Consider the following 14,749-nt stretch of genomic DNA (forward strand, 5'->3'; position numbering starts at 1 on the left):
GGCCATGACGCGGGGAAGGAGTGGCCGTCCCCCTTGGGGTCTCTGGGAGGCTAAACTGGGCCCTGTCTGTGGGGCAGAGAAGGGTGAGTGCCGTGTGCTCCCCAGTGGACCAGGGCAGAAGGGAAGGGAAACTGGCTCCAGGCCCACGGCCTTCTTTGGCTCTGCCCTCCCTTTGCTCTGTGACCTTGACCGTCCTTGACCCCTTTCTGCTTGGTTGGGGGGGGGGGTTCCCTTTCAGCTCTCACCCTGTGACTGGTCTCTTCTCGGTAGGCAGTCCTATGAACAGTGCTGGAAGCGCTCAGAACTCCATCAAAACAAACAAAAGCCACACAGATTGAATGCCCACTTGGCAAGTTGCAGGGAGAGGACACAGCCCATGCCCCCAGGGGTCTTCCCGTCTGATCAGAGAAAAGCGTGGTAATGGTCAAAAGTCCAGAGCTGGCCTTGGCCTTCCTCCCACCTACACTGAGCATCCTTCCCCTCCTTCTGCCCAAAGCTCCCTGCGTTCCAAGTCTGTGTCCCAGTTCCAGAAGTTTCTCTCAGAAAGCTATAATCTCCATTGAAATTAAAAGGCTACCTAATAATGTCTGCCAGATTTCTAAAAACACTATTGGCAACTTCTGTTCTTTAAAAAAGGAATTGTGTCCAAGCGGTAGAATTCTAATCGTCCTGAAATGCTTGTGGGCCAGGCGGGTGGGGTTGGCTGCCTGAAGCCTCTACAGAAGGCTAGGCATGTGTGGCAATTAAAATGAAATAAACATAGAGGCTCCGTTCCTCAGGGGCACCAGCCTCCCTTCTGGTGGTCAAGAGCCGCAGGTGCCCCGGAGGCAGGAGGCGGCAGCCGGCATCGTCGGAAGTGCTGTCTCAGAGGGGACCAGAGGCCCCGCCCCCTCGCCCTTCAGAAAACTCCTCCCCTGGGAACCAGCTCAAATGTCACCTCCTCTGTGAGGCCTTACTGGATTTCCCACAGGCAGAGGGCGGGTCCCAGCTGCAGAGTGTTTTCCACAGGCTCACTTGACCAAGTACCAGCCGTGGGTTTGGAGCCACAGACTTTGGAGTCAGACCCACGGTTTCACCTCTGAGCCCACTCTCCTGCAGGCAAGGTGAGAAGTACGAGCTTCCAACTCCACAGGGCTGGGGTGGAGATTCAACATGCAAGTGTATGTGAAACACTAGCGCGCCTGGTGGCGACCAGCTCTCAGGAAACGCTGGCTGACGTTTTTGTGTTGCTTCATTAAATAATAAATAGTCTAAGAGCTTCTCCAGAGAGGGGTTGTGCACAGCTCACGGTGGAGCCCAGAGCCGAGCCCAGGGCTGGCCTAGCCGTCGGCACTGATGAGCGCTTAGTGTGTTCCGTGCACTCCATTGGATGGAATGTCTCAGTCCATCGGGATTGAAGTTCATCCACTCCGATGGAATCGAGGACTAAGGGACTGATACTGGCTGAACTGAGACTCCTGTGATGAGGGGCATCTGGGGAGCCTGGTGGTTGGGGGGCTGCGGTAGTGGCTTTGTGAGAGCCCTGGGAGAGCGCAGAGGCCTTCTGGGGGGGTGGGCATGCAGGCTGCGGTCTCCCAGGGAGCGGTGAGAGTGTCCATGTGTAGAGATACCTGGGCGACAAGCTGGTCGTGTCTGCTTGGTGCCCAGGGAGGAGCCCTTCCGCCAAGCCTGCCCCCTGGGAGCCCCATACCCTCCCGCTGAGGCTGGAGGCCGGCACTGGCGGCGGTGTTGACGTGGGAGACTGGGGCCCACTGCCTGCGGGAGGCCCAGGCACGTCCTTGCGGCTCAGCAGGTGCCAGTCTGTCCCCGAGCCCTCACCTTCACGGTGGCCCCCCGGTGTCAACGGCTGCCTCGTGCACAGGGTCACTGGGTCCAAAGTGGCTGCTTTCTTTCTATTTTCACCTTCTTTCACCTTTCTTTTTCGTCTTTTCTGCTGGGCCCGCTGGGCCTCAGGGGTGTCAGTCCCTCTCCGCTCCTAAGGGCTGTGTCCTACAACCGCTGTACCTCCACGTGGTGTGGCTCAGAGTTGGAGAGACCCTGCAGCCACTGGAGCAGAATAGACCAGGGGACCCTCCCTGGGGACTGCGCTCAGAGAGCAGGTACCATGCCTGATCCCTTTTGAATGGATACCTGGTGACAACAAGTGGATCAGCTGATGGCCCACTAGGAGCCCCGAATCTGTCCCTCTGTCTTGAGTTTGACTAAGATCTGGTAGGACATAGGAAGGGTTAGAGGAAGAAATTGCAGAGAGGGTCTGTTCGGTCAACCTAGTGCTCTGCGGGCTGTAAGCGGCCTTGGTCTCCAAATAGGAATGTGCTTCCTGCAGCTCAGAGAGGTGCCATCCTGATAGGGACCCAGGCTGGCGGAAAGAAGCCCTAAGCTTGAGTCCGGCCCTGCCGCTTAGCCGCTTCGGGCATTTCTCTCTCCTTCCCTGGGCTCCTGGCTCTTCTGGTGAGCTGAGTGGGGCGGGCGGTTCCTTCAAGCTCCGAGGGAACAGGGTCTGCGTCTACACCCCCGCTCTTCCGGTCTCTGTCACTGTCGGTGAGCAGGGTCCCAGCTCCATCTCTTCTGCTGCCACTGGCTCCCAGCTGGGGTCTCTCCTCCCTCCCCTTCTGTCAGCGGGACCAGGCCTCCGCCTGCGCCTGCAGGGCTTGGAGAGCGGGGGCCCAGCCCTCCCTCCTGGCCTCCTGGGGGAGCACGGGGAGCCGCTTGGCTCTGGAGAGGCTCCGCGGCTTCCCCAGAGCCCAGGCAGGCCCGGACTGGCCTGTGAGGTGCCTGCTGGCCAGCAGCCTCCCGGGGAGTGGAGCCCAGCCCCCGTGGGAGCTCGGGCTGTTGGCTTTACTCCAGGGCTCCGTGGTATAACTGCCATCTTCCTCCCCGCCGGAGAGCTGGACCAGCTCCTCAGCTGTGCCCCCCAGAGCAGGGGGCCCCCCGCCCACCCTCGAGCATGGGACCCGGGAGCCGGAACCCAGACTGAGGGGTGGGGGCCGCTTGGAGGACACCCGGCCTGCCAGGTGCTGGGCAGGGTCCGCAAGAGGGTCCCTAGGAGCTAGAGGTTGCTGGGGGCAGGGGGCTGCCCCACACAGGAGAGGGGCAGGGGGAGTGGAAGCCGGTGCCGCTCCGTTTCCTCTCGGCCCCTCCGCACTCCTCTCTGGGCGCCTTGGGGACCCTCCTCAAAGGGGGCTTTGACGTCAGGAGGACCTGAGGTCGCCAGGTGCCGAGCTCCTCCCTGGGCCCCCCAGCCCCTCTGCACAGCCTCCTTGTTAGAGAGGCAGCTGGGGGCAGCCTCTGAGCTGTGCGTTTTGTGTGCATTTCACCTCCAAGTGGTCTCGGATGGGCGGGGAGTCAGCGTGTACAGCTGAGGAGACCAGCCCAACAGGTTAAATTAGGGATTTGTGACTAGATCCGACTGCTAGCCAAGTCCATGCTCACACGACCCCCCAGGGTGAGAGCTGCCACATGAAGTGCAGGTACTGCACAGGACCTGCTTATTCTAAGAAGTTATTCCTGTTTACTGGAAATTCAGATTTAACCGAGCAGTGTCCCAAATATCGCACGGGACCTACTTACACAAAAAACGATGTGTTATCTACCCGAAATACAACTTTCAGTGGGCAACGTGGATTCCTGTGTGGGAAATCCAGCCCTGCTGCCTTGGGTCCGCGGCCCACACTGAGCCCACCTGTGCCAGGCCCGCCCAGACGCAGGCTCAGGCCTGACCGACCTCGCCCGCGACTGTCCCAGCTCCAACACTTGCCAGTTTGCTGTCCCCAAGCATCGGGGCAGGGTGGGAGGTGCTGCAGACACTTCCTGTGCTCTCAGCATCCCCCCCCACCCCCCCCACCCCCCGCCTACGGCCTGAAGCCTGTGAGCTGTGGACGGAGGCGGGGTGTTCTCCCTGGTCCAGCCCAGCCCTTTCCTGCGAATGGGAGGGCCGACCAGGGAGAGGTGGCCCTTCTCAGCCCTCCTGCCCCTGGGCTGTACCCGGCGCAAGCAGCAGGACTAATTAGGACCGTGGTGACCTGTGAAAGCGGGCACAGGCGTGTGTGAGGGCACACGTGTGTGCTCACACGTATGCGCACAGAGGCAGCCCCCAGACGCCAAGCTCACCGAGTGAAGGCCGCCCCCCTGCCCGGCCCCAGCCCCGGCTGGCGTCCGGCTACCCGCCTCTGTCCTCTGTCCTTCAGCGGGACGCTTCCCAGGGCGCTCAGGTCCTCACCCTCCTCCCGCCCCCAGGACTAGTGTCGCGGGGGGTGAGGCATGTGGATTTGGGCTCAGACACCTGGGTGGAACCCCAGCTCTCTAGCAACCTTGGTCCCTCTGTGAAACGCGCTCAGAGCCCCTCGTGGCATTGCTGCCAGGATGCGGGTCACACGCCTGGTACCGACCTGGCCTAGGACGAGGGCTCGTAAGTGGGAGCAGTGACGCTGCGGGGTCATGGTTGTCACTGGAGGGGGAGCACCGCTGCCTCGGGGACCCAGGCTCCCTGGAAAGGCAGCGGCCGAGAGCCAGGCTGCAGCCCCACGCGACCCCCCGTGTCCCACGGGGAGGGGACGCTTATGGATTTGACCTCCTAAGGGAGTATGAAGTCTGTGCCCGCTTCGCATCCACACTGGCCCTGTGTCCCCTGCCTGAGGCCCTCATTCATGAGCCCCACCCGCCACTGTCCGGGCCTAAATCCTACCTTCCTTAAGGCCGTTTGTGCGGCTGCGGTCTATGTGGTCTAAGTGGGACTCAGGGCTCAGCTTCCTGCCCACGGTCTCTGGGAAAGCTGGGACCAAGCTGCTGCCCCACTGGGGGTCTCCCCAGGCCCACGAGGAGCTGCCGGACATCTGCTGGGGTCTCTGTGGACGGGAGCGAGGTGAGGGTGAGAGCCTCACCACGGTGGAACAGGTGTCAGAGCAAGACCACGCCCGGTAGGAAGGTCTGTCCGGGTCCCCTCCGGCCACTGGCGGCTCGGCCAGCCCCAGGCTGGGGAGTCGCTCCCCTGTTTATTTGAGGACACTGCTGTCTGTGAACGGTTTGTCGTGGAGGGTGCGGGAGATGACGTACCCAGGAGCGGGTGCTGGAGCCCGGGGCCTGGAGCGATGGGTGACTGAACCGCAGAGCAAGGCCCCAGGGCCAGCCGAGCACTGACCACAGGACGAAACGTCTGGCTCCCCATTCAGGCTCCCTGTCCCGTGCAGCTGTCCCTGCTGCCGACCAGAGCGTCAGAAGCTCTGGAAGGCCTGGCTCGGTGCTTGGGAGACCTTAATGTGCTTACGACCCAACCGATGAGCTGGGAGTCAGGTTAGAATTCAGGTTCTGATCCAGAAAGTCTGGGACGGGGCCTCAGACTCTGCCTTTCCGACCAGCTCCCCGGTGGTGCCGAGCTTAGGGTCTGTGGACCACACTGCCAGAGGCCGACCTGCTGTACCACTGATGCCCGGGGCCAGGGGCGGGTGGGGGTGTGGCGGCGATGACGGAGCCGGTGTGGCCAAGCCTGCTCCATGGGGTGGAGAGGCGGTGTGTGAGTGCGGGGTGCGGGACACGGTGGATGGGGCAGAGGGAGGAGCTCCAGGTTGGTACAGGGATCGGCGAGGCGTGTGGACACGGGAGCGTGCTGGCGGTACGGCGTGACGGTTAGAGGTGTGTTATCTGCCGCTGGATTGCCTGAGCCGGAATCCCAGCTTCACCGCTTCCTAGACGTGTGACCTGGCGCAAGTCACTTAACCCCTCTGTACCTCGTTGTTCTCGTTTGCCAGACGTGAACCTCACAGGCTGTGAAATGAAATGACTTGATACATACAGTGCCCCGGAACATAGCAAGTGCACGCTTGCTAAACGGGGCCTCCGACTGTATGAGACTGACGCTCCAGGCGCCGCCTCCGAGGGTCTGTGATGGCACGCTGGGCAGGGCGTGAGGTGAAGGGGCGTCCCATGCGGGGCACTTTGCAGGGCATGCTAAAGGCTCCTAGAACTGCCGGGGGCGGTCCCCGTGCCAGGGAGCTTGCCAGGCCGGCACCGTGACGTCCCCGGTCAGGGCAGCAGGGGCTCCCTCAGGAGAGGACCCTTTGGGGTCTGGACCCCGCAGTGGTCATTTCACCCCTCGAGCTCCCACGGACGTGCCTGTCCCTCTCTGGGCGAGGTGCTAGCGCAGAGCACCTGTCTTTTCGCCCATCTGCCCGCCTCCAGGCTGGCCCCTCCTCAACACAGAAACCTGGCCACGTCCTCCTTTGTTTACGACCCTCCCTGGCTCCCCGTTTCCCTGACGCAACACAGAATCGCTGGCAGGGCCCTCAAGCTCCAGCCCTGCCTGCCTCGCCGGCTGCACCTGCCCTGCTCCCTCCGGCTTCCCCTTGCCCTTCCTGAAGCCCTGCCTGGGCCTGGCTGCTCGGGTCCCCCGCAAGGTGCTCTCTTTCCCACACACCGCCCTCCTCCACTGGCTGATTCCTCCTAGTCGGCCAGGTCTCCACGTAACATCACCTCCACCTGGAGGCCACTCCCAATGCCTCCCCGGCCATCACACTGCGCTGGAACGTCTTCCGACCTTCCCGCTGAGTTGCGAAGGGCGGGGACACCGTCCTCTTTGTAGCCGATGCATATCCAGCACTTTCCAAACTGTCTGTGCATAGAAACATCTAGGGCACTCTTTAGAAAGAGATTCCAGGCCCCACCCTGGCCTTCCGAACCAGGCCATCCTGGGAAGGCTCTTGGAGCCTGTTCCCACCTGTGGTCCCCAGGTCACCAGCACAGTCAGACCACCGAGGGTCTGACGACAGTGACCGAGTGACAGGCACTCACCGAAGGGTCTGTGGCCGTCAGGTCAGGTCTGATGTGGGTGGAGGTCTTTCCTAGTTGCAGCTTTCGGGACCTGTCCTGGTCGGTTTGCTGTCCCGTCCGAGGCTCCTGTGTCTGCCTTTTCACCCACAGCTCCCCTGCTGGTGAGCCTGGGGGTTTCTCCCAGGGCTGGGAGGGACACTGGGGAAACGGCTCAGGGAACAGACAGGAGCGCTGCCGGCTGTCGACACGGGGGCTCGTGCTGCTGGGACGGAAGAAAGGCACCTCTGCCACCGCCCAGTCTTCCTTAGGGTCAGCGTGCCGGGACCTTCGGGCCTGTGTGGTTGAGTGCTGGCGTCTCCATGACGTAGGTGCCATCTGCCCGCACGGAGGACCAGGCCTCAAGACAGCAAAGTCCAGGGGCAGATCCACGGCCACAGGCCAGCTTGTCTCGTCCCTGTGGGACCACCTGCATGGGGTGATGGGGCCTCAGCCCGAGCCCTGGACCAGGAGGCGCATTGGTCAGGGACATTGTGGCTTGGGCACAGCTGTGAAAAGCTGCCGCGGGCTGTCTCCTTGTCCTGCTGGCCGCCAAGAGTGTCGAGACCTCACACCAGAAGTCCTCTGCCACCGTGGACCCTCTGGCTGTGGACAGACTGGACCGTCCACCACCCGTCTGCCTGTTCTGACATCCAGGAGCCTCCCATAGGCCATCAGCCAAGCAGGGAGCCCCGTCCAACACCCGGGCCCTTGAGCCGGGGAGCAGGGTCTCCAGGGCCGAGCAGTAGGGAGCGGCCTGTGGTTTTGAGGAGGGTTTCCTTTGGCCACGTCCAGGGAGGAGCTGTCCCCGTGTCCGTGGTGGGAACATCTCTGTTATCCGGCCTCAGAGTGGACGGGGCCGGGGAGAACAGCGTCCGCAGAGCAGGGGAGCCACGGCACAGATGAGGAACTTGAGCGTGGCAGGGGGAACGCTGTTGTCCACAACCGGGCTGTGGGTCCGGCCAGGGTCACCGACGGGAACGCAGGGCGGAAAGGGCCAAGAGCTGCGGCTTGGAACCGAGGCGAACCCCGGGGTCCCTCATTCCCAGGCGCCTCGGAGGCTGCACTGGCATAGCACTGACCCTCCCCTCTCTCCACCAGGCGCCTCGATGCCAACCTCATCTCCCTGGTCCCGGACAGGAGCTTCGAGGGGCTGTCCTCCCTCCGCCACCTGTGGCTGGACGACAATGCACTCACCGAGATCCCCGTCAGGGCCCTCGGCAATCTGCGCGCCCTGCAGGCCGTGACCCTGGCCCTGAACCGCATAGAACACATCCCCGACTACGCCTTCCGGAACCTGTCCAGCCTCGTGGTGCTGTGAGTCCTGCCCCTCCCCCCACCCGGACAGCTTCGCTCTTGGCTGTGTCCCTGAGGTTTCCCAACCTTCTGGTCTGCGTTTCCCCTCGTAACGTGAGGATGACCATCTCCTGTTGACCCCGTGGGGCCATTGTGAGGCCAGGCGACAGAAGGAGCGCTCTGAGAGGCTGGAAGAGAGGAATTAAGCCGCGATTCCCTCTGCTATTATGTGCAAATATTGTAACTATACCGCACTAATGGGAATGCATGCCAGGAATCTCCTGAATGATTTACACCGTATTTGACAGTCGGGCAACGGGTGGATGCAGTCTTGTACTTTGGCACAGGGGTGGGATAAACTCACCTCATCCCCAGGCCTGGAGAAGGAGAGAGAAGCCCGCGCTGTAATTAGACAGCAGAGCCCCGATGGGTAATGCCCTGGGAGGTAGCATCCCTGGCAGGAACTGGAGCCCAGGGTTAACTCTGTCCTCCCCCCACCATCCCCCCCGGGGAACTTTGGAGTGCAAAGTTCACAGGGTAATTGCCAGGGGCTTGGAGGTCACGTGTAATTGCTTTGGGTTATATCCTAATTGCCGTGGGGACGTAAGGCCTCCCCTGCTCTTGGAAATCTGGTATGATTTTCCAAACCAGGGAGCGGACGAGGCATGAGTTTGTCTAATTCTCTGTCCCGGGAGACTGGAGAAGCGGGACCAACATCCTCTGTCAGCACGGCCACACGGTCCGCCTTGTGGGCGCCAGTGGGGGGTATTGACGGCGGCTGAACAGAACGGGGTGGCTGATGGCGGCTTTGGTGATGCCCTGTGACCTCGTGACGGTCCCTGGGAATAAACGGCGTCAGGTCTCTGAGAGACAAGACTACTGGAAACGTGCGGGCCTCACAATGGGCCCCCGACAAGTGAGCAGCGGAGGGTGTGTGGAGCCCCGTGGGGGCCCTGCAGAGTGCAGGGGTGGAGAGCCGGCCGCTGCCTCAGAGGCTGGGGGGAAGGACAGCAGCGCTGTCGCGTAACTCAGGCCGAGGGGACCGGACGCTGAGTCAGGCTCGTCTCGGGGCTCAGGGCGGCCGAAGCAGCTGGAGGAGGGAAGCAGGGGGCCTGCTGGGTGGGAAAGTTGGCTTAGAGTAGGCAGGTGAAGAGCGGGGGCTCCAAGCAGGTGTCAGCAGAGACCCGGGGGCGTCGGGCTGTTGGCTGAGGCGAGCGTGCCAGTGAGGCCGGAGGGAAGGCCGGGCAGGTGTGTCTGGGGGCCCAGAGTCGGAGCAGGAGTCCGGCTGTGGCCTGTGCAGGGCAGGGGAGGCTGGAGGCGAGAAGGGGGTTGGGAGTCTGGTTTGAAGGATGGGCGGGAACAGGGGAGACTGGATCTAGGAGGCGAAGTCCAGCTTACGGAGGAGACAGAGGCGTGGCCCTGAGGGACGTTGTGAAGGAAGAATCCATCCGACTTGAGGTTTTCACAGGGTGGGAGGCCAAGGTCGGGGGCGCGAGTGGGGGAGTTCGGCTACTGCGGATCCAGGAGGGGCCGGGGGGGCCACCGGGCACAGGAGGGGAGGGGCCCAGGGGCCCACGATGCTGAGAGAGGAGAAGGCCCAGAAGCATTGCCCCTGCCCTTCAGGTCCTCTGGCCCTGGGACGGGGGACATAGGCTGCCGTGGCCGGTGACCTTGCAGGGCAGAGTGGGCTGGGGAAAGCCCTCCAGGACCTAGGGCTGAGCTGCAGGAAAGCGCAGAGGCAGAGTCAGAAGGTGGGTGGACGAGGGTGTGGCCGGAGGCGTGAGGCAGCCAGCGGGTGGAGAGGGCCTTCGTTTCAACCCGAACGCTGGGCCTTGGTCAGGCTGCTCTGCGTGGCCCTGAGGGGACCGAGGGGCGCTGAACTGGACAGCAGTGCTGTTTGGTGACAGTTTGGTGACAGCGAAGGAAGCATGGAGGGGAGGGGCTCGTTCCCAGAGGCCAGGGCTGTGTTCTCTCTTAAAACCCAAGCCCCTGTGGTGGGTCTGTCTGCCTCCTGGGCATGGAGCAGGTGGGGAAGGACCCCCTTCTCTCGAGACCCCCGGCCCTGCCCACCACGTAGGATGGAGTCTGCCTGTTGCCTTGCCACCTGAACGTCTTGGAGGCCAGTCTGATTTCTTCCCCATGTACGTGATTTCCTTTTCCTTCCTGAAGATGTCTTCTAATCCTTGAACTTTAATAGCTTCACTAGAATATGACACAGTGTGGAATTTTCTGCATCCAATTTTCCTGAAACAATGTATGCTTTGACCTGCGGATTTCATTCTTTATTGTAGAGAGTTTTCTTTTGTGTTGCACTTTGAATACGTCTTTGTCTCATGTCTGGATCCTGGCCCTCAGAGATATCAATAGCCCAGTGTTGACTCACATCGATTAGTTTCCAGCTGTTTTAGCCTTTCGCTCTCATGCAGCCAAGCTCACCACTTTAGCTCAGGCTTTTTCTCTGACACCCATTCCACTGCCAGCAGTGTCTATACTGTTCCTTGTCTCAAACTTATTGAGTAGCTTTTCGTTATTATTATTATTTTATTTATTTATTTTTGGCCGTGTTGGGTCTTTGTTGCTGGGCGCGGGCTTTTTCTAGTTGCGGCCAGCGGGAGCTACTCTATGTTGCGGTGCGCGGGTTTCTAATTGCGGCGGCTTCTCTTGTTGCGGAGCACGGGCTCTAGGCGCATGGGCTTCAGTAGTTGTGGCACGTGGGCTCAGTAGTTGTGGTGCATGGGCTCAGTAGTTTTGGCTCGTAGGCTCTAGAGCACAGAATCAGTAGTTGTGGCACGTGGGCTTCATTGCTCCACGGCATGTGGGATCTTCCTGGACCAGGGATCTGGGAACCAGTTGGGATCCGGTCGCTGAGCCCACCTGTGGCCCCTGCATTGGCAGGCGGATTCTTGACCACTGCGCCACCGGGGAAGCCCTACTGACTGGTTTTTTACTGATGTATTTTTGGTCTTCGATTCATTTCCTTTCTCTACAATGTCGTTTTTGCTTTCGCTTAGAAACGCTGTGTTTGAAGTGTTTTGCAGCAGAAGGCAGCTGTGATAATGTCTTGCTGCTCGTTCATCCGTTGCGTTTTCTTTTAGGCTTGGGACTTCACCTGGCCCGGGCATCTCTCTTCTGCCCTTCCTGTTGTATGTTTGCACAATTGCCATGTGATTTCACTTTCCGGCTTCTGCTGGGACAGCTGCATCACCTCGGCCCCCTCGGCTCTCCCCCAAGGCTGTAGTTTGTGGGCCAGAGCAGTGGGTAAATGAGGGCCCACCCGCCTGTGGGTGCCCAGGTGTGCTGGTGCAGGTAGGGCGGTCCCTCGGCAGGGTCAGGTTGTGGTAGATGCAGGAATTCGCTCCCTCCACGCAGGAATTCCCTTGGGCTTCAGGTCGTCTCCTCAAAGCATGAGGAGCCCGGAGCCTTCATTTTACTTTCCCTTCCCCTCTTCCCTGGGAAGCCAGCGGTGGGGAGGGAAAAGGACATCCACAGCCGCCTCTCTTCAGATTTGGGGGCTGCAGGGAGAAGCCTCAGAATCTTGTTTTCTCAGCAGTTCAGTTTCTGACGAGGACGCTTCCTTGGCCACCGTCTTTGCTGTTTATTTACGTTATGTCTCTGCCCTTGCTCTGCTACTGCTGGTAGTATTTAGGGTGGGGCAGGGGGCCTGTCTCTGCTGTTTTGGCTCATCTCACTAGGAATTGGGAGAAGAATATTCTGTCACCCGTCTCCATCTCCGAGCTGGCCCACAGCTCACTCCAGCTGTAACGGAAAGCTCCCCTTTAGTGACACGCTGTCTGCAGTGGTTTGCTGCCGGCTCCCCCAATTGTGTCTGGCCCCTGACCCAGGCGGCTGTGGGTCCCGTAGAGGAAGCCCCAACTGGGGCCCCAACATCGGGCCTCTCCCCTCAAGCCTGGTGGGAGCCCGGTGGGAGCCTGCTTCTCCTCGGCCTGGGGAATGCCTCCGGTTTCCTCCTTCGATAGGAAGTCTGAACGGCGTAGCCCCTGGCCACTCCAGCCTTGGAGATTGTGGCTTCCGAAGTCCATCTTGGCCCGTCGGTTTGTCCCTGGAGACAAAGGCTGACCCTCTGGGGTCACTGTCCATGCCTCCCCCACAAGCGCGTCTGCTTCCCCGCCCCAGCCCGATGCTGCGTGCACCTGTGCTGACCCGCCTCTCCTCCCACACAGGCATCTCCATAACAACCACATCCAGCATCTGGGGACCCACAGCTTCGAGGGGCTGCACAACCTGGAGACTCTGTGAGTGCCGGGGTGGGGGGGTCTCTCCTGCTGGGGACGGCAGGCCTGGCGTGGGGTGGCGGAGGGGAAGCGGCAGGACTGGGGTGCCGGGGCATGGCTGGGGTGCCGGGGCATGGCCTTCCTCTGGAGTGTCGCTCCCAGTGGGTTCCGCCCTCCTTCAGGGCGTGGGCTGTACCCCCTGGGAGTTCAAGGTGGCCCTGCCCGCAGAGAGACCAAGACAATGAGATCTTAGACAGAAATGGAACTGCGAGGAGAGTGAGGATATTAAGCCTGGAAGTGGAAGGCTTGGGGTGGGGCGGGGCTGGCTTGGCAGCAGTGACCCCCAGCCCCCCCCCCCCCACCGTGGGAGAGCGGCTGCTGACAGGGGGCGGGGGGAGGGTCTCCGGCTGCTGTAACTCACGGAAAGCCTGGCAGGAGGCGCCCGTTCAGCGCCCAACCTGTGGACTCTGGAAAAGCCACATTATTTACCCATCATCATCCTGGAATTCAGCTGCGGTCAGAAGGCACCCAAGCCCTCAGCACCTCCTCTGCGGTCCCGCGGCCCCCCTCAGAGCGGGCGGGGTGCACCCCCCTGGAGCCAACAGCTGGCCCACGGGAGGGGGAGGGGCCGCATCTCAGCGCCGGCCGCAGGCCTGGGAGGGCACGGGGCAGAGCAGGACCCCAGGCCAGCAAGGGTGAGCCCCCGACGCACGGTGCTGGCCCTCTCGCCTCCCCCCAGCACACGAAGTGGCATTCCTGAGGGGAGGGGTTTGCAAGCATCTGAAGCGGAAGAGGAGAAAATGTGGGAGACAAGCTGTGACCTGAGAAGGGGGGCTGGGCTGGGGCCTCTGCTCCGGGGGCCGGGCTGTCTGCCTTTGTGGCCACAGAGGGAAGCGGACAGGAGGTGGGGACCAGAGTGTCGGGCTGTCCTGGGCTCTCTGGATGGGGCACAGATCTTCCAGCCTCTCCACCTTCAACCCGATGCCCGGTGGGCTGGGGGGCCCCAGCCTGGGGTCAGGAAAGCTGGGCATCTCCTTGCCACTGCACGTGGCTTGGGCTGTGTGCCCCCTCGCCCCCCGCCAGCTGTCACGGGCAGCCAGACAGTTAAACGGGACAGTCTAGGCCGCTCGGTCACATGCTGGGAAATGGATGTCTGGGGAGCTGGCGGGGCTGCCCGGAGTTACCCTCCGTGGGGACAGAGCACACCTGGGGGGTTAACTGAGAAAACCCACCGAAGCCCCCAGCCAGTGCCCAGTCTCTGTGCCACATGTGACCTGTGCAAGCCTGCCATGTGCTGGGTGCCTGGGGCCCCGGATGTGGGGGTGGCCAGCACCCCCTCGAGGCCTGGGCCGCAGCCGCCCTCCCTGGGGGATACGGAGCGCTGGGGCAGGTTTGGAGCTGCCTGGCGCCCAGAGAGCAGCAGGGAGGCCAATGCAGCTGCCCGGGGGCCGGGTGGGGCTGTTAGCTCTGTCGGGAAGTCGGCTGGGGAGGGGGCACATGCTGGGTGTGGGTTGGCACCTCTAAAAAGCCGACTAGCGCTGTTTCTTCACGGTCGGGGCGCGCTGCTTGATGTTTTCTCAGGGAGCCCTGGGTGGCAGCGCAGGGCGTTGGGCTCGGCTGGCACTGGCTGAGCTTCAGAGCCGCTGCCGCTGGCGCCCACTCACCTTTCATCCGTGGCAGTGCTTGGCTCACTGCACAAAGCCCAGGGCCTGCATCCACTTTACAGACGGGAAGGCCAAGGCTGAGAGACCTGCACCGCCGGGGGACAAAGCCTGCAGCCCGGCCTCAGCCACCCGGGGGGGCAGTAACACCCGGTCTCCCAGCCACGGGACCCAATCTGCAATTCCCCACCCTTGGTGACGCTGGATTAAAGGAGAGCCCTGTGCAGAGCTCTCCCGGAGATGGCACCCCATGGGGACCAGCCGCGCCCCACCCCCTCCTCCTCGGGGGCCTTGATCTCAGCACCCTCCCGCCCCACCCCTGAGGGCTGAGTTCTTCTTCCAACTTTTGATCTCCCAGTGAAAAGGGGGAGAGTGCATTCTTATCCTCGATCGCCCAGAGCTCGCTGGGGGGACCGGAGGGGCAGCCACATGTAGACGGGGGAGTGGCTGGGAGAATGAAATGGGAGAATGAAAGGGGGAAGGATAGGTAGCCCAACCTTGAATTGTTGCATAATTGGCCTGCTCTGCAGCCCCGCGGTTACCCTGGAGCTTTTGTGTGCGCGTCTCTCTGGAAGGGCAAGTCTCCCTGGGGCGGCATCTCTGCACTTAGACTCTTCTCATCAAACCCTCCTGCCCGAGCTGTGGTTTGGCTCCATCTGTGGCCTGACCCTTCCACCTGGGGAGGAGGGGCCAGGTGCAGGCACACACACACACACACACACACACACACACACACACACACAGAGTCACGCGGGGCCGCAG

The 14,749-nt window shown here is 61.8% G+C and overlaps 1 protein-coding gene across 1 annotated transcript in view; it reads left to right on the forward strand.

Annotated features, from left to right (window-relative positions):
- Positions 1 to 14,749, forward strand: part of LGR6 (leucine rich repeat containing G protein-coupled receptor 6) — a 95,523-nt gene that overhangs the window by 52,249 nt on the left and 28,525 nt on the right. The window contains exons 5-6 of the mRNA XM_065879769.1: positions 7,900 to 8,115; positions 12,276 to 12,347. Coding sequence (XP_065735841.1) covers positions 7,900 to 8,115; positions 12,276 to 12,347 — 288 coding nt within the window. The remainder of the gene's footprint in view (positions 1 to 7,899; positions 8,116 to 12,275; positions 12,348 to 14,749) is intronic.

The sequence above is a fragment of the Phocoena phocoena genome, chromosome 1, assembly GCF_963924675.1.
Source record: "Phocoena phocoena chromosome 1, mPhoPho1.1, whole genome shotgun sequence".
NCBI classification, from domain to species: domain Eukaryota; kingdom Metazoa; phylum Chordata; class Mammalia; order Artiodactyla; family Phocoenidae; genus Phocoena; species Phocoena phocoena.